The 24193-nt window shown below is 38.5% G+C and overlaps 1 protein-coding gene across 2 annotated transcripts in view; it reads left to right on the top strand.

The window, feature by feature from the left end:
• Window positions 1-3483, top strand: part of TOX3 (TOX high mobility group box family member 3) — a 135383-nt gene extending 131900 nt beyond the window's left edge. For both annotated transcript variants that reach the window (XM_027774968.1, XM_006156546.3), the window contains exon 7: window positions 1529-3483. In XM_027774968.1, coding sequence (XP_027630769.1) covers window positions 1529-2266 — 738 coding nt within the window. In that variant the 3' untranslated portion in view covers window positions 2267-3483. The remainder of the gene's footprint in view (window positions 1-1528) is intronic.
• The last annotated feature ends 20710 nt before the right edge of the window (window positions 3484-24193 follow it).

Here is a 24193-nt window from a genome sequence, read left to right as displayed (position 1 = left end):
TTCCCTACATTGGGTGACTTTCCATGTAAGGGCACTTCTCAGGTTCCTACCAGTAGTAGGATTGTATAAATCTGAGTCATAAAATATCTAGTAGCAAACAGTTAAAATCATCAAATATAGTAGATGGCTGCTCGATACTTTAAGGTGTCCCTGCTGTATACACCCCACCCAAAAATAACTCTTAATTTTGAGAAGAATAGGGAGAAAAAAAAGTCTGTAAGAGGAATCATTCAAAACAAAACAAAAAAGAAACCTAATTTTGTGAAGAATATGAGGGGGAAAAAATCTTGAAGATGAATCATTCCCATCACTCTTGTATTAAGTAGAAGAATTTATTTTTGTGGAGGTAATAAAGTGTTTTTCACACAAAGTACGTAGTTTGTTTCCATGTTGAACCCTAGATCTACCATTCATTTTATAACAGTTTATGTGTTGAATATTATCTCCTTATCCATGACTCCTTTCATAAATCATGAAAATAGTTTGTAAACTATAACATTTCTAAAGTTGTTTCTAAAGAAGTACTTTAACATCTCTAAGGAATCCAATTATGTTTTACTAGCATTCAAGTGAGCACTGTTTTTTAATAATCATGTAAACACAGGGCTTCGAAGTGTTTTAGCAGCAGTAGTTTTCTGGTAATAGAAGTTGTTAATAAGTATAGCTAGCATTTGCTATGTGTTTCCCATGGGCTAGATACCGTTCTGAATGCGTAACACACCAGTTCATTCGCTCAGCCTCTACACAGATTATTAATATATAATCCCATATTACAGATAAGGAAGCTAGGAACAGATAGGTGGATTAACTTGCCCAAAGACTCAAAGTTGTTAAGTAATGGAGCTGAATTTGAATTCGGGCATTTTATATTCTGTTATCTTCCAGTATGTGGTGCTCAGGGCTGAGGTTAATAACATACTTAAATGCAAAAGGATTGTTCTTAAATAATGTATATCAGTTACCTTTTGCCTCAGTAGTGCTGAGTAACAACCAGCCCCAAAGCCCAGTTGTAAAAATAGCATTTATCTCGATGAGTACCATTTAGCTAGCTGGAGCTTCAGAACTAGACCAGGAGAGGCAGGAATAGCTAGTTCTGCTCTCTCTCTCTGAGGTCAGCTTGTAGGTGGATGGGGGCTGGACTCATTTGCGTACCTGGCATTTGGCTGGCTGGCAGTGAGCTGGCTCCTGAATGAGGTAACTAGGCCATGTGTCTATCAACATACACATGGAGGTGACAGTTCCAAGAGAGTGTAGAAGGGTGCAAGGCCTTTTGAGGCTTCAAATTGGCATTGAGACCATGTCACTTTGATCAGATTTCTTTGGCCCAACCAAAGACGTAAGTCCAGCCCAGATTTAAGGGAGTTGGAAATTTTACTCCACCTCTAAGAAGAGCTACAAAGTTCTATAACAAGGAGGGAGAAATAATGGTAGACATTTTAAAAAATCAGTTTATAATACTTAAAAATACTTAAATATTCTAAGTACTTATGTGTTACAACATTCTGGAATTTTCTGCACCATAATTTAGGCTGCCGCTGAATCAGCAGAAGCCCAGACCATTCGTTCTGTTCAGCAGACCCTGGCGTCAACCAATCTGACATCCTCCCTCCTTCTCAACACTCCACTGTCTCAACATGGAACAGTGTCAGCATCACCTCAGACTCTCCAGCAATCGCTCCCTAGGTCAATTGCTCCCAAACCCTTAACTATGAGACTCCCCATGAACCAGATTGTCACCTCGGTCACCATTGCAGCCAACATGCCCTCGAACATTGGGGCTCCGCTGATCAGCTCCATGGGAACTACCATGGTGGGTTCAGCATCCTCCACCCAAGTGAGCCCTTCCGTGCAAACCCAGCAGCATCAGATGCAGTTGCAGCAACAGCAGCAGCAGCAACAACAGATGCAACAGATGCAGCAGCAGCAACTCCAGCAGCACCAAATGCATCAGCAAATCCAGCAGCAGATGCAGCAGCAGCATTTTCAGCACCACATGCAGCAGCACCTGCAACAGCAGCAGCATCTCCAGCAGCAAATCAGCCAACAGCAGCTGCAGCAGCAGCTGCAGCAGCACATCCAGCTGCAGCAGCTGCAGCACATGCAGCACCAGTCTCAGCCTTCTCCTCGGCAGCACTCCCCTGTCACCTCTCAGATAACATCCCCCATCCCTGCCATCGGGAGCCCCCAGCCAGCCTCTCAGCAGCACCAGTCGCAGATACAGTCTCAGACACAGACTCAAGTATTATCGCAGGTCAGTATTTTCTGAAGATGCTCACAGCGGATGGATCTGCGTGTGCTGAGAGTGGCATAGGAGGGTGAAGCATATGCTTTACTTCTAAGTTGGTGTTGGTTATGCAGAAATGTGTAACAGATCAAACGATCCTCTCAAGTGTCTATTAGATAGGCAATAAGACTACAGTGTAGCTGGATAACATCATTTAGCTGACTATAAATCACTTTGTTTTTAAAAAGAAAAGCTGTGCTCTTTTATGTGATGCCTTTTTTATTTATTCAGGCTATACCTACAATATGTGAATCAAAGCGTTTAATGAATCCTGGGACATACTGATGACTATAAACTGGCCTCTCTGAGTTATAGAACATGGCCTTATTTCTCCAGAAGCAAGTAAACCGCACTTCCAGGCTATTTGAACTTCCGAAGCCCTAAAAATAAAAAGCACAGTTGTAACTACCTGAAATATGAAGATCCAGTTTCATACAAACATTGTATGACGTGAATAGTTGATGGCATTTTTTTGTCATGAAAAAAATAATGTAAATCACTGACTTTTGCCAAAGCTCTTATTTTTTTTTTCCTAAATTCTCTCCAGAAAAAAAAAATGCAAGTGATTAGATTCAATTATTGACTGATTTCCGCTTTTTATTCATGACTTCTCCAAATCAAACCACAGTATCTGTTGTAATAATAACAATGACCACTGTTAGCCCATTATATTCATTCCAATTAGAAGAAAAGAAATGTGAATATTATATTCCGTGTTTTGAGTGACAAGTTTCGAAAATAAAAACACTGTATTTTTAAAAGGGAAATGCACTTAATGAAAACAGTTATTACAAAAGTTAAGATTTAAAAAGAAAAAGCAAGAGTTTTTATTATGATGTAATACTGGTAGAATATTTAAAAGGCACATCACATCTGAATAATCAATGTAAATATTTTCTTTCCAAGTTGTATGTTTTCATATCATGTGTTGTAAAGTTTTCCTAAACGAGGCTTTAACGTAAACACTGGTGACATAAACCATTCATTGCTACGTTGCTTATTGTGTTTTTATGCTGTTTTATACTTTTTTATGAGTTACGATAGCAGCAATTAAGTTGTTTGTATTTTGCTTAACTAAAACAAAAATGCTTTTATCTTGCTATAGAATAAACACATTTCAGTAAAAACCGTGGACTGTATTTTGATGCAACAACAAGGACACTGTTCACTTTTCAAATAAAATGATATGTCAAATTTCACTTTTGGTTTTTTGAATACCTATACCATGGGGAAACATGCCATTTTCCGTGTGTTGTTTGACCCCAGCATCATCTTCCATTGTCACGTGGAAATATAATATTCATGGCAAAGAATTTGGATTGCATAGCATCAAACCAGAGTCCTTAAGAAAAAAGCCAAAACAACCCATTGGAAATACTTTAATGATGGTCTTTTCATGAAGATACCAAGTGCCAGGTAAGTACAGAGAAGAAAGCAGTCATTTTCTCGATGGGGCTAGAACTGGCTGGCATTGTGTTGTTATTTCTATTCAAGTGGATGGTGAATGTGAATTCTTAAGCCAAAATAATTATTTCAGTGCCCATTTCTTCCCCCTTTTTTCTTGCTCTGTAGTGGCTTCTCTTTGAGAGCAGTGTGACCACTATCCCCAGTTGTCTTGCATGATTAATTACAGCATCTGTCCTGTCAGAAGCTATAATGAAGAGGTCTTGATAAAAATTGCAAATTACCACTGGCAACAGTCTTAAACTGCTTATGATAAAATGAAAATTAAAAACAGCAAGTGTCAACCCTGACCAGAATCCTAATCTGGAAAGACTGAGGGCGTGCACGGTGCCGTCCGTAGCTACTGTGTGCAAGACATTCAAAAATAATGGAATATGGATTCCTCAAAGTTGTGCTTGTATTTCAAAGAATATTTACTGTATGTTGTGGGTTATGAATAATGAATTCAGCTTTCAATATTTCATAATCCTCTCGTGCTCTGTATTATGTACAAATATTGAACAGCAAGAGATTCTAATTATAAATTTATAGATTTCTTGCTGCAGAAAAATTTATGTCTAAATTGAAGCTTTTCCTAAGATGTATTAGTTGACAGGTATCAGTGTTCAAACAGCCTTAGAATGGTGCCTAATCACATCTACATGGAGATGATTGTATTCCACAAAGAAATGATCTGCTTGAATCAGGCCCATCAGAAGTAGAGCTGATGGTAAAAGATTTTCTGTGAATTGAAACTAACATTACATAACAATAAGAACCATTTTATATTCTGTTGTGAAACCTTTAGACAAATGTCTTCAAAATTAATTGCTAAACTACATGTGACAGTAATTGTGTATTCGTTCTGTAATTGTCATTTTGAAAACCCATGAAGTATTGCTTGGAAAAAAAAATGTCACTAGTGATAAGACTTAATTGCAAGTGAAGTCTGTTTTCAACTGTTTGCAGTTAGAAGCAGGTGTTGTAACATTTATTAAATGATTTTATAAATCTTAGGTTTTATCACATTTGATTAAATGCTGCTTAGCCACTGACGGTCAATTTCAGGAGAAAAAAATAGTTTAATTACTACAGTTTTAAAAGTTAATCACCAGGCAAAACTATGTATTTAAAATGTCAAAAGACTTGAATCATGAAAAGAATTTCTCAACCTTGTAACCAAATTATTTTGCTCAGAATCCACCAAAGCGTATTATGAATCAACGTGTATTTCAATTTATACATGTGGCTGGTTTCTATTCCTGTGACTTAAGTAAGTACTTGGTGCTCTTTCTTTCTTTCTTTCTTTCTTTCTTTCTTTCTTTCTGTCTCTCTTTCATTCTTTCTTTCTTTCTTTTGTTACAGATCAGAAATAAATCAGGGTAATGAAAAATAGGCACAAGAAATGTGGTATCTGATTAGTGATGCTTATATGGTCTAAATGCCTTGCCTCTCAAGTAGTCTACGGACATTACGGAGTCTATTCCCCAACTTTCCCCCCCACCACACACACACATACACACACACACACACACACACAACCTCCACTGCACACACCTTATCTTTCTCCCTGCTGTGTGGATGTTATTTTATTACTCTGGCTAAACATGTTCTTCTTTTGCATTAACCCGTACTGCTGTATGATGAAAGAACATAAGGAGTTTTCATTTTTAGCTGACACGGGGTCATTAGTTCCTGACTCAAAGAACAAAAGCTTAAATGCCTTCATGCAGCATAATTTCTGCAATATATTACCACCTGACGGAGATCTGCAGGCTTTCTAGACAGATGGATTAATATCTCAAGTTTAAGTAGGAGTCCTCCACTGTGTCCATTCAGTGGGCTTTAGACATCTGAATGGTTTCTTTCCCATTTCTCACTTCATGGAGCATTTTTCAGCACTGGACTTCAATCTAACCTTTCCTTCCACCCCCTCCCCACCCTCTTTGTTTGGCTTTTGTTTTGCAACAGCTGTTATTATCGTTTTTGGTCAGCTGTGATTGCTGGAGGCAAAATAGGACCAGATGGTGTTTTGCTATGCATGAATGGAGAGTTAGAGGAGTTGGGATTGAATAGGCCAAGTTTGAATGGTGTCTATGCACCACCTGCCTGTCTTAGCTGTGGCGTACACATCACAGTAGCACGATCCGTCTCAAACCTACTAGAATCGGATGGGAAAGTGGAGAGCTGGGGTGGATTTTCCCCATATTTATCGATCTTCCATGCACTAACAGAATAATGCAGTGTACAGTCAATTTGAGTTAATTTGATATGACACAGCATGGACATGTAATCTATCACTCTAGAATTCTGGTTCGCTTTAAGGATTTCGCTGCTTCCCAACACACACACACACGTACATAGTAATACACACACACACACACACACACACGTACATAGTAACAGCAAAAATGATGGGCTAAATAGGCACAAGTTGAGATTTTTTTTTTTTAATGTCTAAAATAGTACTCTTAAGAGGCTGAAGTTGAGTTTTGGGGAAGCAAAAGGTATTTTAAAATGTTATTTGTATCAGTTAATAATGCAAGATAAAGAAAACCTGTAATTCTAGCAGGAGTAGAAAGCTCACTGATTTATTACGTTATCCACCAAATGTGAATTTATAAGAAATGTATCTTAAACTAAGAAAATGACATATATGTACAACCAAATTGAATTATCTTAGAAAATATTCTTAACTAGATACATTTTCCTCTCTTCCCCCTCCAATATAGTTAGCTTTACTAAGTATCTAAAGTAACCTTAAGGATAAACACTCCCTGAGTTTTAAAACTGGAGACTAGGTTTAGCCTGTGTGGATTGGGATCCTACAGGTGTGTGGATTATGTGTGTCAGTGTGTGTTACTGAGGAAACGCTTAACCATCCGGGAGACATGGAGTCAGATATGCAGACAGACAGCTCCACTTGCCTAAGGCCCTAATTACTTAAATTTACTTCTGCTACATGCAAAACACTGTGATAGGTCCCAAAGGAGGTGCAAAAATAAACAGGGCCTTCTGTTTACTTTGCATGTGTTTGAGATTTTCCATAATAAAAGTTGGAAGACTATCCTTAAGTTTAGGAGTATCTATATTTTATTGCAGTGAGGAAGTTACCCAACAGATACATTGTTACAAGAGACGAAACACAAATCTATGCATTTTTTTAATCTGAAAAATTAAAATTTATTTAGAAAGGGGAACACTTAGAATTGGTTAAGAGTACTAAGGGGGAACCAGCAGTTAGCGTAATGGCTATGTCGCTGGACTCCCACGTAGTCGACCGCGGTTCGCGTCCCGGACCCGGTGACTTAAAACTCACGCCGGGCGTGTGTGCGTGCGTGCCCAAGATCCCGAGAGGAGAACAGAGGAGAAGGGATTACGGCGTGACCATCCCCCCTGGGGGTGAGTTCTCTCTTTCTGTCTCTATGTCTCTCTCTGTCTGGCGAGCACACGTGTCCTTTAGCAAAAATCTCTCCAAAAAAAAAAAAAAAAAAGTACTAGGAAAATCTGCATAAAACAATTGGCATTTAAGATGTGTCTTGAAGATTGGGTAGGGTTTTAGTACGGCCAAGACGGAAGTCAGATCTTGGTAGGAGCATCTCCAGCCAAAGAGAGAACAGAGAAAAACCATTTAGGCTGAAATCACAGGTATTTCCAAACAGTAGTAGAAAATCTACCAAAACTGGGTACAGGGCTTTGTGGAGATAAGCAGGAGAAAGTATGGGAAAGGAAGTTTGGGGTCAGGTTTGTAGATGGTCTGCTGGGGACTTGTGCTCAAAATGTACTGCAGTTATCCGAGTAAGAAGCTATGATCAAAGTTGATTGAATGTAGGAAGGATTTTATCTTATAGAAGGGAATTCACTTGGCACCAACAACTGAAAGAAAAATGGATCAAGATCCCCACTTGAAAATAATATCTCAGTATTTAATTATTCACATGCATTTATTTGTGCATAAAGCCATGACTTCATGCTCCCGTAGACCACCTCCCTCCCCCATCTTCCTGGTGCAGGAACACCACTGACAAACCAAATCAAGGCTCTTTTGGTGGCGACTTTCGAATAAGCCTTATCCTTACATTAGCATCAAGAGGGAGATCATTTTCTGTTTCTGCTGTGAAAAGAAAGCTATTTTCACCACTGGTAAAAAGTATCTCTTGGTGCTTGAACTCAAACGTGATGAATGATGAAAAGAAGCCCTTGCTTTGTTGCTGAGTAAAACCTCAGGCAGCACTGGGAGGGATGTTGGTTATGGTCTCAATTTAATTTCAAAGAAGAATCTTCACAGATAGAATACGTGAATGTGGATGTACACTTAGCAAAGGAATAATACTCTTTTGTAAAACATCTCATTATCCCTAGCATTTGTATAGCACTCTGTACTTTTCAAAGCAATTTCCTTTTGTGGATTACTTCATTCTGTTCTTTCTCTAGATAGTGCAGGAGTTAACCTCCTGTCACAAATTGGGAAACTGAGGCACAGAGAGTCGTGGCTTGTTCTAATATCTCTTTGCTTATTAGAGGCACAGAACTGAAATGGGTCTCACCCTGGGTCTCCAGTTAATTCCTTTGTCTTCAAATCTTTGTGTATATATAACACACATATTTATATTTGTATATATATAACACATGTATATGCATGTGATATGTACAAATATATGTGTGTGCATATATATATATAACACGTTTGTCATGACACATTTTTGCATAGAGAAAAATACGTCATGAACTTTCCGACAACCCCATACATATACATACAGACATATATGTATTTGTGTTTATTTCTCTTATGATAGAAAAGGAGAGGCACCCCCAACAGAGCCTTCATCCTGTGATATACCCCCCCCCCCCAGCCACAGTCAGCCCAGATCACAAGTGGGCAGGCGCCTGGCATGTACAGACCTCTGAAATGTGAACCAAGGACCTTCCCGCATAGTTGCAGCATCACAGAGCCTTGTGTTAACTGCTGCACCACCCAGGCCGTCCTGTACGATACACATTTGATGTCTATTTATCATGTGTTTTTACATGGGTATATAAATACAAGGAGTTTTAAAAACGTTCATGAAAAATGCACGTTGGGGAAAAAAAAAAGTGCATGGATTTCAAGAATGTTCACACCACAGTAAACTTGCATTTAATTCCATTTTCCACGAACTTTTTGAAACCCTCTAATATAGATGTTCGTACATGTGGGTAGACAAATGACAGCAATCCATCACAGTACTAAATGGAATAATTAATTCATGTTTTCCTCATGGCTAGGCAGGCAGCAAACCAGAGCAAGTGCCACCCAGCCCATGTCCTCAATGGGGCATAATGCCACATGGCACTTTTTTTGCTGTGAGCGCTTTCCAGTCTCTTTACCCTACCGAGGTCCCCCTGTCATCATTTTGTATCTAGGCAAACAACTTTGACTTGTGGTATTCAAGTGTTACAGCTGGAGGCTTCACAAAAAGTGACATTTAGACACATCGCCTCATATATCTATATCTGAATATGTATACATATAGATATATAGCTATATATTTAAAACAAGTTTTATGGAAGTGTGAGATGGGTGAACATCAAGCAGGGTTCATTGTTATTACATTGTTTATGGAATCCAGTGAGTTGCTCCACTACTGAACAGGAAGCATCTAAGGCAATATGGAGGAATGTATCTCCCTAGGGTTTATGTAGTAATGATACTGTATACTACCTTATAAGTTACCACTCCATTTCTGAGACCACATGTCCCTTGCTAGATGGGGTGTGTGCTGCTACAAGCAGCCAGTTGTTAAAGGAGATATGTCCTGGGCCAGCCCTGTGGCCTTGTAATTAAGGGAGCCTGATCTCACATGGCTGACCTAGCAGTTTAAATCCTGGTCTTAGCTCAAAAAATATGCTAGGTGCATGTGTGCATCTGTCCAAAATCCTGACAGGATGGAGAAATGGAGAAGGGATAGCAGCATGACCATACCTCATTGGGGCGTACACTCTCCCTCTCTTTCTCTCTGTCTCTCTCTGGTGAGTGCATGTTCCCTCTAACAAATAAAACTTTTAAAAAGAGATATTTTGCATGTCCACAAGATTTTATTATTATCTTATATTTAAATAAACAGAGCACTAAAACTACTTCACAAATGGTCACTTGCTAAGATTGAATACAAGTGACAATTCTAAACATATTCATCCAAAACAACAGGCATAAACATTCTAGTGAACAAATATTTTGGAGCTTTCATTTGCAAGGTATTGGAGTGACTTATCCAGAGAATGGTTATTTTGAGATTCAGGACTCATGTTTATTTTCAGATTTTTGGCCTACTTTTTCTTTCCAGTTAGTTTGTCTTGTGTCCAAAGATATATTGTTATCAAGAAAAAATGCTTTTGATAACATTCCTTATTATATATCACTGCTGTCATTCCTCGGACATGCAGAGAGAGCCTTAATTTTCAGTTTGTCATAATAAGCAGAGATGAAGCCATATTCTAAACCTGCCTTAATTGGTAATTTGCAAACTCCATACAAGATCTTAGTCCAAATCATTCAAACCTGCTGTTCTACCCCTCACCTTTTCTGCTCATTCTTAATCCTCTCCTCTATAATTGGTATCAAGTGTGCAGAATCCCAGGGGACAAATAATAGCATCTGAGGAAATTACCTACGTACAGTCTGACCTCTTGTATGTTTTTTGGATGCCAAATTAAGACATTCATCTTTGAATGTTTGAACAGTTACTTGGAAAGACTGGCACCATTTTGTCCATAATACCATCTTTATAAATTGTGTTCTAATGCTGGCATACCTAGCATGGAGCTTTTTAATGATGTTCAGAATATTTTGGCCAACAAATGTGAGTACAGTCGTCGTTGTTCTTTCTAAGGCGGAACCTAATGCCATGGGAAAATGCAACATCCTTTTTCGCATAGCAAATAAAATTATTCTTTATTCTATTCGGAGGTAGAAATTTCTTACCAAAAGCATATGAACAAGGTGATGAAGAGGAAGTATGTTTTCTCACAACTTAAATCCTATCCATTTGATTTGCAAGGAGTTTAGAACTTCTGTCAGGGAAAATTTTTAAAGATTTAAATATGCTAAAAAGGTGACATGGTATTGACTTCTAGATCATTAGAAGCCTGAATGCGTGCCATTAGGGCTCAGCCAGCCACTAGAACAAGCAACCAGCCAAAACAGAATGAGTTTTGAGCTTGGTATAAACTATCTTTCTTAGGTTGGGTTTGATTCTTATGAAAATTTTTTCACTTATTTGTAGGTTGTGTCTGTAATTTGTTTATTGCTGAAGAACAACTTGCTTGTCTGTTGGGGATGATCTGTACTTTGTTCAATTATTTTCTCAAGGTTAGACTTGAGTAGGTTAGGTAGTTGTCACCAGATATTAAAATCTGTCAATCAAAAATTTTTCAGAGGTAGTCATTTTCTTAAAGTTGCTGTTCTCTTTAATTGTTAAAACCTTTTACATAGTGAGGTGTCTTCAGGGAGAAAAATTTGGGGATTTCTGAAGCTGGTACCTGGCATCCAAAGACCTAACTAATCCTTAATAAAGGAAATTTCAAGAAACATCACTATTGGCAGTCACTATTGTCTGGTGCTTAAATCTTCACCAGACATGTAGGATGTTTGAACAGTTTGAACATGTAGGAAATGAGCTGAACTCTAGAATAAAATAAGTGCACTCAGTGCTAAAAAAAACCCCAAAAATTCTACAGAGGTGTGTCAGCATTCTCAGCACATGAGTCATGACTTATGCAATGAGCCATAATTTCTGCAACGAGCCTTCAGGTAACTAGACTAAGAAAAAAAAAAAAGTACAGCGCAAGAAGAGAAGATCATCTGAGTCACGTGGTTTGTGAGAACCCAGGCAATAGCCATGAAATTGCTTGGCCTCTGAACTAATAAGCTACGTTTTGTAAGCCTGTGTTCTTACAACTAAGAGTTTTATGTTAGATACAGATGGTGTTTATATAGAGTATGCGAGCTCAGTGTGAGAAGTAGTCATAAAACAGACTGGGGTTTGGTATAATTATTCACAATTACTATTGTATAATTGAATGCCATAACTATTATAAAAAATATTTTAAGAAGTAGACTATGTTCATACTTCCACAATAGTTCTTAACAATAAAAGACATATGCTGTAAACATCATAACATATTTTATGGTGTTTACAAACTTATACAAGGTTTGGCAAAGTTGCAAGTACAAAAGGCCAGATTTTCTTTCTTGCATCTTTAGGGGAACCAACTGTCCTTACTCACCTTCAGTAACAAGCACACTTTTTGGCCACAAGTGGGACTCCAGAAGCCAACTACATTGGGCCACCCAAACAAATAGATGGGTATGGATAACATATTTTAGCAGTTAAAAAAGAAAAAGAAAAGGAAAATAAAAATGGTTTTACTCCATAGAGAGTACCCAGTACTTTGACTTCTCCAAGCCAACACAGGGAAATTCTATTGGGCCAAATTATGGCAATTTCAACACAATGCTTAACATTTCTGGATAGAATAAGTGACTATAGTATCTGAACATTATATGCATAAATTCCCATGTCTCCTAATAGAAGGAAAAGAAGAGTCTAATGTCCCTATCACCCTCAAGCTACAAAACAACCAAAAAGAAAATTCATTAGCGTTTTAAGTGAAACTTCATTTCCTTTTCATTGCATTTATAAAACTGGCCTGTGTTTATAAGCATAGCAGCTCTTCATGCGGAGAACGGTGGAGCATGGGAAGCAAATGTCAGAACAAATGACTTCAATGATAATCTTGTTCCTAACAGACATATGATGGGCATAGAAATCAATGCAGCTCCTTGGCTTCTATTCAGAGGTGGCACCTGTGGCTGAACTTTTGCCTGTGACTCTTGAGGATAATTGCTACGCTTTGATGACTAGAGTCTTTATCACAGTAGTATTAAGGGATTTCCAATGTGCACCATGTTAGCATTGAGAAGTGAGAAGCATCTTTATTGTCTGGGACACCTCTCCAGTTTCCATGATTCCTAACACGGAGATGCGTGTGCCAGGTGGAGACCATCACTTGTGCAAGTCCATCTCCTATTGTGATAATGAGGGTGCCCTTGAATAATTTGTCTGCCAGGTAACAACAGGCAGGACATCTTGTGCTTTAGCAGCCTGGAAGAGTGAATGGGTAAGTAATGGGAACCTTAAAAAATAGGTTTAGGAATTGATGTCACTGGGTTTTGGTGCAGCATAAATATTATTGGTTTTAAGTCTCTCTGGGTTTTGTTAATTTCTTGTTAGTGTGAGAATCATTAGTCTAGGGTCTTCTAGGCCATTATTAGAACTTGAGGTTTTACTTGGAGTGAGAAGTGAAGTAACTGGAGAATTTTGAGCTGTAGAATGACACAATCTGACTTAGTCTTGAAACATTATTCTAGCTGCTGGGCTGAGAATAAACCATAGAGGGACAAAGGCAGAGATGGGGAGATCCTGCCAACTACAGACAAAAGTAATTACAAAACTGATGAGGGCTGTGATAGAATGTCAGACATGTAAGAATATAGGCTGAACCCACATATTATCACTCAGCCACTTAGGGGCAAAGAGCAACATTCCAAAATGTGCTCAGGTGATGTACTATAAAAAGGTAATGGTATTTCAGGGTTAGTATGTGAGAGTGAGGTAACTTAGGGAAATTCTCACAACAGGAGAAAGTTGCTTATCCTTTAGGATCTTTGATTTCCCTATCTGAAGCAATTAATATTGTGGGTACTTGTCTAGTCTTCGCCCTAATTTTTAAGTTCTAATGAGCAGGGTAAGGCTAGGAAGGTTATAAAGAAGAGATGCTTTCAGGATGCAGCATATAGGAACTTAGCATCTCATCTTTCATTCATCTGTGGATGTATAAAAAGCTTTGGAAGTCCAGCCAAACTAATCCAACCACGCTTTTCAAGAACAGTTTTAGCACTTTCCGGCATTATGGATGCTTACAAACTTAATTATTTTTAAAATTTTACTTATATCTCCAATGAGCACAAGGGATATAGGGGGGAGAGAGAAACAAACAGCAGTCGTCACAGGGGTTTTGATGCCATGATTCACTCCACCCACAACCAACCCTGAATCATGAGCACACATAACCCAGCACGCTCAGGGAGGTCTCCAGCTGCCAACCAAGAACCTTCTGATGCAGTAAGTCTCATAGACTGTCATGCTTTACAACGATACCACCATTCAGTTCTAGAATCTCACAAGTTTAGAAGCAGAGCATTCCTTGTCTTCCTAGATTGCATCTTCTAAGTATTAATCTCAGACACTTTCTTCAGTAAATCTTGTTTAATATACAATAATGTATTGAGTGTAGTGTGCCTTCTATAAGACTTGTATTAACTTAGTGGAAAATAAATTTCCAAAGATGTAAACTTTGCCTTTAGGGAGCTTATATTCTGATCCCTCCTCTTCTTAAACCAAGCATTATATTTTAATGAATAAACAAAGAAGCACTGGGTGATTATCTAATTTGTTACATATGTCATTACTGACTTTTAAAACTTACATAATACAGGGACCATGTCTTATATGTGAATGTTCATATTCCTTTCACCACCAAAGTAGGTCCACAATAGATGCTTAAAGAAGTTGGTTGATTGCTTTCTTGATAATTTCTATGTGACATCAGCAGGCAACATGTAATTTTCCTTTCGCCACCAAAGTAGGTCCACAATAGATGCTTAAAGAGGTTGGTTGATTTTTTTCTTGATAATTTTTATGTGACATCAGCAGGCAACATGTAATTTAAAAATAATGTATTTCTAATAGTTATTGTAGGGTAATGGCCAGATGAATGACAGCTGGCCTGACCTAGCCTTTGGAGCATCTGGATAGTCCCCAAATCCAACTTTTCAAACCAAAGTAGGTCCACAATAGATGCTTAAAGAGGTTGGTTGATTTTTTTCTTGATAATTTTTATGTGACATCAGCAGGCAACATGTAATTTAAAAATAATGTATTTCTAATAGTTATTGTAGGGTAATGGCCAGATGAATGACAGCTGGCCTGACCTAGCCTTTGGAGCATCTGGATAGTCCCCAAATCCAACTTTTCAAAAAGCAAGTGGAAAGAGGAAGCTAAATTGATTATATTTCCCAGTGGCACCTAAGAGGATCACAAAGCTGGCCAAGATTTTTAATGCTGTCTCAAGCTTAAACCTTTTGTCCCAGGCTCATCTGGCTAAAGAGGAAGAAATGCCAAACTTGACATTGACCTCGCTTATCTCACCTCTGAGAAAACCCTGTGTCTGTCTTCCATGTTTATTGTTCTTCTTGCATCACCTCAGCCCTTTGTTTATTTGATATACAAAATTCTTTCTATTGTTGTAAGTAGATGATTCCATACCTCATACGCTTATGAATATTGTCTCTTCCTTTAGGGATGTGGAAGGACAATGCCTTTTACATCTTTAAATGTCCACAGCAGGTGGTCAATAGATAGTTTTTAAAGAAAGAGAATTAACAGATGCATTATTCTGTTCATTCCTACTTTAATTAGGACTCTCAATTACAAGAGATAAAACCCAAATCAAATTGGCTTAGGGAAAATAAGGGAATTTATTTGCTTGTATAACTTAAAAGTCCAGGGATAAGACTAACTTCAGTCACAGCTGCTACCAAGAACACAAACATGTCATTAGGACTCGTTTTTCTCTCATCTTTGCTCTGTCTTATCTTCATCCTCAGGTTCTACTCAATGATCTCCAGAGACCCAGCTTAAAATATCCTTCCTGTTAACATTCCATGGAAAAGAGAATGTTTCTACTTACACTAATTGAGTAAAAAGCTCATTGTATTAAATTGGTTCTGACTGGGTCTTGTGCCCCAGCATAAGCCAATAACTGTGAGCTAGTATAAAAATGTACTTCTCAGCTTGGTTAGGCTTCAGTCACTTACTCGTCTCTGGAACTGAGACTGGATTCCAAGTACATGGACTGAGCTCAGAAGGAGATGACTCCTGTATGGGAAACCAGAGTCCTGTTAACACCAGAAGAGTGAGTATGTTGGTTGGCATTAACAGTGCCTGTCGCTTACTTTCTGCCAAAGAAGTTCTTCTCAGAGAGTTGGCTGATAAAAAGCACCAAAATGGAGTCTGGGAAGGGAGGAACTTCCTTTTGGTGCATACCAAAATTGCTGGGATTTTGGCTTTGGGAATATGCTCTTACTCTCAGCCTGCCTTTTACCTGAGGATGTTGCTGAGAGTCAACCCCAATAGTTTCCCCTTCAAAGTGAAGCCATAAGACCTGCTTGTTATCCTAATTCCCTGTCTTTGGTTTTATGCATAAAATGAGGAGAGAAACTCTCCTCTGCAAAACCCACCCAACACCCATACTGCACTTGCCTCCTCTCGTTAGCGTCCCTGTGTGGTTGTTGAATAAATGATTGAACATGGGACAGCACTTAATCTTCCTAACAATAGCCCTCCAAACATCCAACACTGTCAGATGCTTTCCTGGCATTTGAAAATATGCCTGCAGCAAAACCATCTATTGAATTTTCACTGTGACTAAGACCTTGTGGACAAAGAAGACTGTCTGTTAAGCTGCTGTCATTTGGCAAAATCAGTTGCCATGAGGCCTCCTGGGGAAAAAGCAGAAGACATGGAAGGTAACCTCCCAGAATTAGCCAAGAGTAGAGTGCTGGGCCTTTCCCAAGCTTGTACACTGAGTTGATGCTTTTAATAGAGCACGAAGAAATACATTCTAGTTTGGGAACGTTTTAGCAAGTGGGTTTGGAGATAAGAAAGATAGGGTGGTCCTCCATAGCATAAATGATGTTCCAGATATAACATTTGTCAATGTGAAGACTCATGTTTTGGCTTTCTTCTGCTTGTTCTGTGCAAACTCCTGATCCAGGCTGGATTTACCATTGGGGTGCTTCTGCTAATTTTCAAGTATAACTATTTTTCTTAATTAAAAAGAAATGGTTAATATACTATTTCAGAACTCTGCATGAATTTTAAGGACCAGATAATGAAATCGACATAGCTTTGGTTTATTTTATTGGTAATATACACTACCTAGCAGTGGAGTCCCCATTCTTGGTGGTTTCTCTCTGGCACTGGCCCCGGATATATTTAGCAGAATCCTCTAACACAGCCCTCCTATCTGTAGCTAATGGACTTGGGCAGACACCTGTCCCTCGGTGAGCCAATCAGATTACCCGCTCCTGCAATTAGCTAATTGGAGCAGTGCCTGAGGGCCAATGGGGTGGAGTTAATGTTAGCACTGTCTGCCACGTTTCTCTGTCTTTTCTGATAAGTATACAGATCCTAGATTATTTCTTTAAAACTTTTGAGTCTGTAGATCTGGGTTAGACCTGGGAATCAGTGCTTTTTAAATTTATTTATTTATCTTTTATTTTATATATTCAACCCTGTACATCACCAGTTTGCAAAATGAATTTTCTCAGCATAAATATACTACACACCGGTTCAGTTAAAGATACTATCAGACACATTATCACCAATAGATAACCCTCCATTTCTGTGTCCCTTAAATGTCTTATCTAATTTTCTCCTTGATTCCCTTCTTCTCACCCTCTTTCACTTTTCACCCTCCTCCCACCTGTCTCCAGTAGCCCCAATATTCTCCATGCTTCTATATCCTCCAATCTTTTACTTTTTGCCATAGAGTGCAGACATTCGGTGTATATTAAGTAGAGACCTACAATGTCTCTCAAAGTATGACTTTCTTCACTCAGCAGTAAATCTCCCATATTAGTCCCCTTTCTTTTTTTCTTTTCTTTTTTTTTTTTTTCTTTTTTGAGAGGTTTTTGCTATAGGGTGCGTGCACTCGTCAGACAGAGAGACAGAGAGATAGAAAGCAAGAAATCACCCCCCAGGAGGATGGCCACGTCACAATCCCTTCTCCTCAAGTCTCCTCTCGGGATCTAGGGCATGCACACACACGCGCCCGGCGTGAGTTTTAAGCCACTGGGTCCGGGACACGAACTGCAGTCGACTACATGGGAGTCCAGCGACATAGCCATTACGCTAACTGCTGGTCCCGTGTCCCCTTTCTATCAAATGCCAGGGTCTTGTTTTTTATGGCTGAGTAGTATTCCATGGTGTATATGTGGCACATTTTTTCAATCCACTCATCAAGAACCAGTGCTTTACACCAGGCGCGTGTGTGTACGTGCCCAAGATCCTGAGAGGAGAATGGAGGAGAAGGGATTGCAGCGTGACCATCCCACCTGGGGGTGATTTCTCGCTTTCTGTCTCTCTGTCTCTCTCTGTCTGGCGAGCGCAAGCGCCCTATAGCAAAAACCTCCCCCCCCCCAAAAAAAAAAAAAAAAAAGAACCAGTGCTTTAAACAAGCACTTCTATGTGATTCCTGTCATCAGATTGACTAGAAAAGTACTTTTAAGAAGGTCTAAAAGTGTCCATCAAAGGATCTTCATAGCAGGCTTGAGCATTCCTTCCTGAGTTCTTTGTGAGTCTTCAACACTTCATTCCAGAAATGAGCTTACTGCGGTACATTTCCACTTTTCTTTAATTGACCGGAGTTAGTTTCTACTGCTTACAACAAAAGACTAATAATCTGAAACGATATCATTGAAGGAACAGCCAAAGGGTTTTACATGGCAAAATCAGAAGAGAGAAAAAGTCTTCGATAATTACGTAAGAAGTAGAGAAGATGACTGAATAAAGCCACTAGCTGGTTGAAGAAGATACCATATAATAGTATGCCTTCCATTTGCCTAGAAAGGAAATAATAATGAATGAATGAAGGAAGGACTCTGACCCTTTAAGAAAATGAACAATCTGTAGTGACTGCTTTTACAGGTCTATGTGACTTACTAGTATATCCTTGATGCCTTATTTTCTTTATTTCATTTCATTTTTCTGAAAGCAGCCAATGCCCTAGGCTTTCTTGGTCAATATTCCCTTTGTGAAAGGATAAGTGTTCATCTTTGGATGTAACATTGATATATGAGATAAATACATGGCTAAATTGGAAAAACGTCCTGCCCTCCTGTGTGACAGCTGAATCAAAGGCCCAGCAAGTCAAATGTTTTCGTTATTGTTGTTGTTGTCTTGAGCACATAGTCTGTGAGTTGTTATGTCTTTATTCAAAGGTTCTTGATTCCAAAACACCAGTGGATAGTCTCTGCTTACTTAAGTGAGGTAAATCTGTTTGATGCACATTGGATGTTCTTGCCAAGAAGCTAAACTCTAGAGGTCATGTTACTTGGCTAGTCCTTCACTTAGCCAGAACTCTCTAGCTAAACTTCAGTCTTGAGCATTAGTAGGTTTGTCACACAATGCTGTCCAAACGAATAACAAGCAGAGGCTTCCAAAATAAATGTTCTTTGTAAAAAGAGATCTCTTTGTAAGAAGGATATATGCATCCATATTATAGGGTCCCCAGAGTAAGGGATACCTGCCAAAAAGCAACTATTTCTTGAATTGATTTTGCAGTACTAGTATGCACTCTTTTCTCTGTTCCTGAAAGCCAAATCTTACAAATAGCTTTTACTACCCCTTCCCAATACTTGGTATGTGGATGGAATTCTATGTCACTCTAGATTTCCCTAAAAATGCCAGTTTGGACTTATCTGACAGTGTGACTCTAGGCAGCCCAAGATAATTTGATATAAAGTAACAGTGTCCACTGTAATATATCAAACCTTTCTTCTTGTTCCTTAACCCTGAACTGCCTTTTTGTTCCTTCTCACACTGACAGTCTACTATCAATTCCAGCAGGGAGAATGCAGCCTGGATATTTGTCAGGTAATTAGTTGGCTATAAATCAGGAGGAGTTGGTCATTTTATTAAGCATGTTCACATCTTGTTAGCAGTTCTTTACCAGAGCCTATCAGTATTGTGGCAGCTTTAGTTTGTTCATCTAATATTAAGTCTCCTAGGTAATGAGGAATTGAGAAGAACATTCAAACAGGCAATGTTTGGGGTCCTTATTTCTGCTTATTCCACCGTGTGTAGAATCAACTGTAGGAACCTAGTCAGGAAGCAATGGCAACTGGTACCCTACTTTTAGTCACTGCCTTCCTCCCCATAAAAATTTCATCAATTAAAGTTGCTCACAATAGGGACCAGCAGTTAGCATAATAGCTATGTTGCTGGACTCTCACGTAGTCGACCGTGGTTCGCGTCCCAGACCCGGTGGCTTAAAACTCATGCTGAGCGCATGTGCGTGTGTGCCCAAGATCCTTAGAGGAGACTGGAGAAGAAAGGATTGCGGCATGGCCATGCCCCCTGGGGGGTGATTTCTCACTTTCTGTCTCTGTCTCTCTCAGTCTGGCAAGTGCACATGCACCGCAGTTGGAGTCCTGGACCTGACGGCTTCAAAATCACACTGGGCACATGTGCATGCATGCCCAAGATCCCAAGAGAATGGAGGAGAAGGGATTGTGGTATGGCCACCCTAACTTTCCCTCCTACTGTCTGTATGTGTGTCTCTCTGATAAGTACATGTGCCCTAAGGCAAAACCCCTAAAAAAAAAAAAAAAAAAGAAAAAATAAAGAAATAGTTGCTCACAATATACCGAAATGGAATTATCCCATGAATTCTGAAAACTTCAAATGTTCCTGATGTCTCTTCTACTATAGAGAAACTGCCTTTGATCAATACTTAGGATTTCCTACTGGTTTTTCTGATAATCTGAGAAGGTTAATATGTACCTTAGTGTGAAGCAAGCTTTTTTTCATTTTTTTTCATATATGAAATTAAGAGTTTACTCATGGGCTAGGCTAATCTGAATGTTTGGGCCATCGGCTTCAGCATCAAGTTTAACATCCTAAAATTCCATCTTTTGTCCTTTCCTATATCCATAATGGATAATTTGTAGTTTTTGTTTTGTTTTTACTTTTTGCTTGTGTAATAGCTATTTCTCTTTGATTGGTAACTGCGTCCTGGTATTCCCTTGTCTATGTGGTCTGGATATGACTGATTCTATTCTTGGCTTCAGGATGAACAAGTGCATCTTACTGGTCACAGGAACATGTTTAGTTGTGGCAGCAGGACTCAACCATAGCCTGTGGGATTACATTATGTTTTTTCCCCCAGATTTTTGTCTTAGCTTATTATTAATTGCTCACAGAAATATTTGAAACTGGGTTATTTATAAGGAAAGTAGAGGTTTATTCACAAAAGTCATGATACTGGTAGCTAGGAAGTCCAAAGACATCATGAAATGGTGGAAGACAGAACTTTTGGCAAAGCAGAGGGTAGTCTGTATCCCTGTGGACTCTGCCTGCCTCATTTCCTCTTCTAATATACACACCAGAACTCAATAATGGGGTCCATGCCCTAATGATAGCATATCCAAGGTGCCACCCCGGGATACTAAAAGAAGTTCAATTTTCACTTAAGCCCTTCACAGTACAATTAAATTTCAACACATGAATTTCTGGGGAATAGCCAAACCAGAGAAATCTCTTCAGATAGGAAAAAGTTTTTTCTTTAAGGTTTCTCAGGAGTGAACATAACTGCTAACTCTAGGAGAGATGCTCCAGGAGTGGAAATGACATCCTGCAAAGGACAATGAAGCCAAGAGATGGAAGATAAAAACGAAATCTGATGACATGATTTAGGTCTCTGGATCCAGTTGTGCCTGCAGCGTAAATTGGACTTCTCAATTATTCATGCCAATATATTATCTTTTCTGCTTAAGCCATTGAGTTGGATTTTTGTCACTTGTAGCCTTGGTGTCCTGACTCATTCCCACACTTATTTTTTTTTAACTTCACATGCTTACTTTTCTTTCTCTGTTCCATTGCATTATATGCATCTCTGTCAAAATCTGATCATCCCCTAAGATTGAATTCACATGTCTCTGCTTCCAAAAATATTTTCTGGATATTTCCCTAGTCAAAATGAATTACTCTTCTCCTTTTCCATAGCATCTTAAAATTTCCTGTGGCATTTGTTCTCATTCACATTTCTATTTATTGGGAAGTTTTTTGGTGATAATTCCTCTTGAATGTATTGCATAGAAATGAGTGCCTTTGGAGGGTGTAAGCTTTTTCACCTTCTTAGGAAACTATTAGATTGGTGATGAGTCCCCAAAGCTGCCTTTCCCAAAAGGATCCAGGGAATACTGGTGTTCTTTAAGGTGCTCAAGTCCTGGGTGCTCAGCTATAAGAAGCTCTTGGGGGCAAATAAACTTGGGAAACTCTTAGTTAAATGAAATCAAACATAGAGCCTCTATCAAACAAGTAAACAGAGTGACACTCTAGGTAGAATATGGAGGATGTGGACATAAAACAGCATAAGTGTCAGTCAGGGTCCTTTCACAAGGCGGATGCCATGTAGTAATTTGAGAATGGGAAGGAAGGTTTAATATAAACTGATTATTAGCTAGTTTCAGGGACCTGACTGCCAAGAGATAAAGAGAACTTGAAAGAATACAGGAAAGAATAAATTTGAGAAAAGGCTCCCTTAACACTGAGATTCTCACCTTATTGCAGAAGGTGTGGCTCTATCTCACTGTATGGTAAAGAAGTACAGTCAAGTACCCTGGGCAAGGCTATAAGCAGGAAAGAGTTGGGTGAAATGCCAACAAAATTTTCCTGAAAACGGCCCAGGATGTACTTGAACTAATTTATCTAATCCCACATCCAAGAAAAAGAATCCTTAATAGAGTTACTTTGAAAATTGGCATGTTTTAACTTTTCTTACTTGAGATGTACTGGCATTGATAATTGCCAGTAATGATTTTAAGTTGCCTGAGGGCAGGAAACATACTTATTTTTCCTTTCTGTGTCCCATAGTGTCTTGAACAGTGCCAAGTATTTTTTCTTTTTTCCAATTTTACAGTGATTTTTTTTATTTCCTTATGACACGTATGTTTTATCTTGCATGAGTTGTGTTAGAGTTTCCACAGAAGTTTCAGCTTTAATGCTGTTCATTACACTAATGGTTCCAAAACTGACCCAGACAGACATTTTATTTCTTACCTGACATTTAGCCTTTAAATCTGTATTTAAATGGGCCAGCAGATGGCATGGTGATGAAGGCACTGGACTCCCACGTGGCCAACTGCAGATCAAGTCCTGTACCTGACAGCTTGCTTTCTCACTCTCCCTTTCTCTCTCTGGTTAAATTATCAACAACAACAAGAAAATAAATAAAATAACTCTTTTAATTTTTTTAATTTAAATGTTATTGCTCTTTGTATAATTCCCTAGTTTCCTTTTATAGGATCTTCATGGAAATATTGAACTAACTTGATTTGATATCTTTGTAATCTTGGTGTTTGGATGATTTGAGCTGGAACTTAGAGAAAACTACAATCAGGAGTTCTCTGAGTTTTATGCATGTGCATGATATAAAACTTCTTAAGATCAGCATAGAAAAAACACTGGAGATGTCTAAACTAAATAATTACTAGATTTCACACGGAGCTGGGAGAGTCAACTCATATGTCAAATAGAGAGAACTCATCAAACTTAAATGCTTATTAGAAACCTCAGAAGGGTCCTATCTTAGTAGTGGAAGTATCATTAAAGTAAAGACTACGCTACACCCTCCATACCAAAACTAAAAACAAATTCATAAGGGACAAGCTAACCTTCAAAAAGTTGACTATTTACTAAGGCAAAATCCAATACTTTTTAAGTAAAAGATGATAAAAAGTTAGAAATTCAACATTGTAACATGCATAACGTCAAGAAATCTATTTAAAAATAGACATGACAACAAACAAGAAAATGTGATCCATGACTAGGAAAAAAATCAATCCATGGAAACTGACCTGGATGTGACAGAGATGATGAAACAGCTATTATATATGTGTTCAAAAATTTAGAGGAAAGTATACACACAATGAGGAAAGAGATGTCAGAAATTGAAAAGAATACAACTTTTTGAGGTGAAAGAGTATAATGCTATAAATAAAAAATTAATGAACTGGTTTAGTAGCAGGTTATATAGCAAAGAAAATATATTCATAAACTTGAGGACATAGCAATAGAATAAACTGAAACAGGAAAAAAAGAGGGTGAAAATGAAAATAAACAGAGCCTCAGTGACCTGTTGGACTATATGAAACAGTCAAATATATGAATCTTTGAAATTCCAGAAAAAAAAAGGGAAAAATATTTTAAGAAATAGGTTCAGTCTCCATGATCAATCAGTAGTGTACTGAACTGCAGTGCTGAAAGTCACATGTCTGACTATGGGTTTGAATTCTTAGCCCAGTGAACTTAAACATGCTGGGAACAGTGCACATGGACCTAAAATCTTGACAAACTGGAGGGCTAGGGAAAAGAGGCTGCAGGGTGACAGGACTTTATCAGGGGTGGCTCACTCTCTTTGTCTCTTGTGTATGTGCAAATATTCTCTCTCATAAATATTAAATAAACTTAAAAAAATGCTGACAAAATTTAAATTTCATAAAACCTGAACTTTACTGATCCAAGAAATGTAATAAACCTTAAGTAGGATAAACTCCAAGAGCTATACTAATGCTAGAAATCA

This window comes from Tupaia chinensis, unplaced genomic scaffold (assembly GCF_000334495.1).
Source record: "Tupaia chinensis unplaced genomic scaffold, TupChi_1.0 Scaffold000499_1, whole genome shotgun sequence".
Taxonomy (NCBI): Eukaryota; Metazoa; Chordata; class Mammalia; order Scandentia; family Tupaiidae; genus Tupaia; species Tupaia belangeri.
The sequence above is the reverse complement of the archived record's forward strand: the minus strand, read 5'-3'. Positions and strand labels throughout refer to the sequence as shown.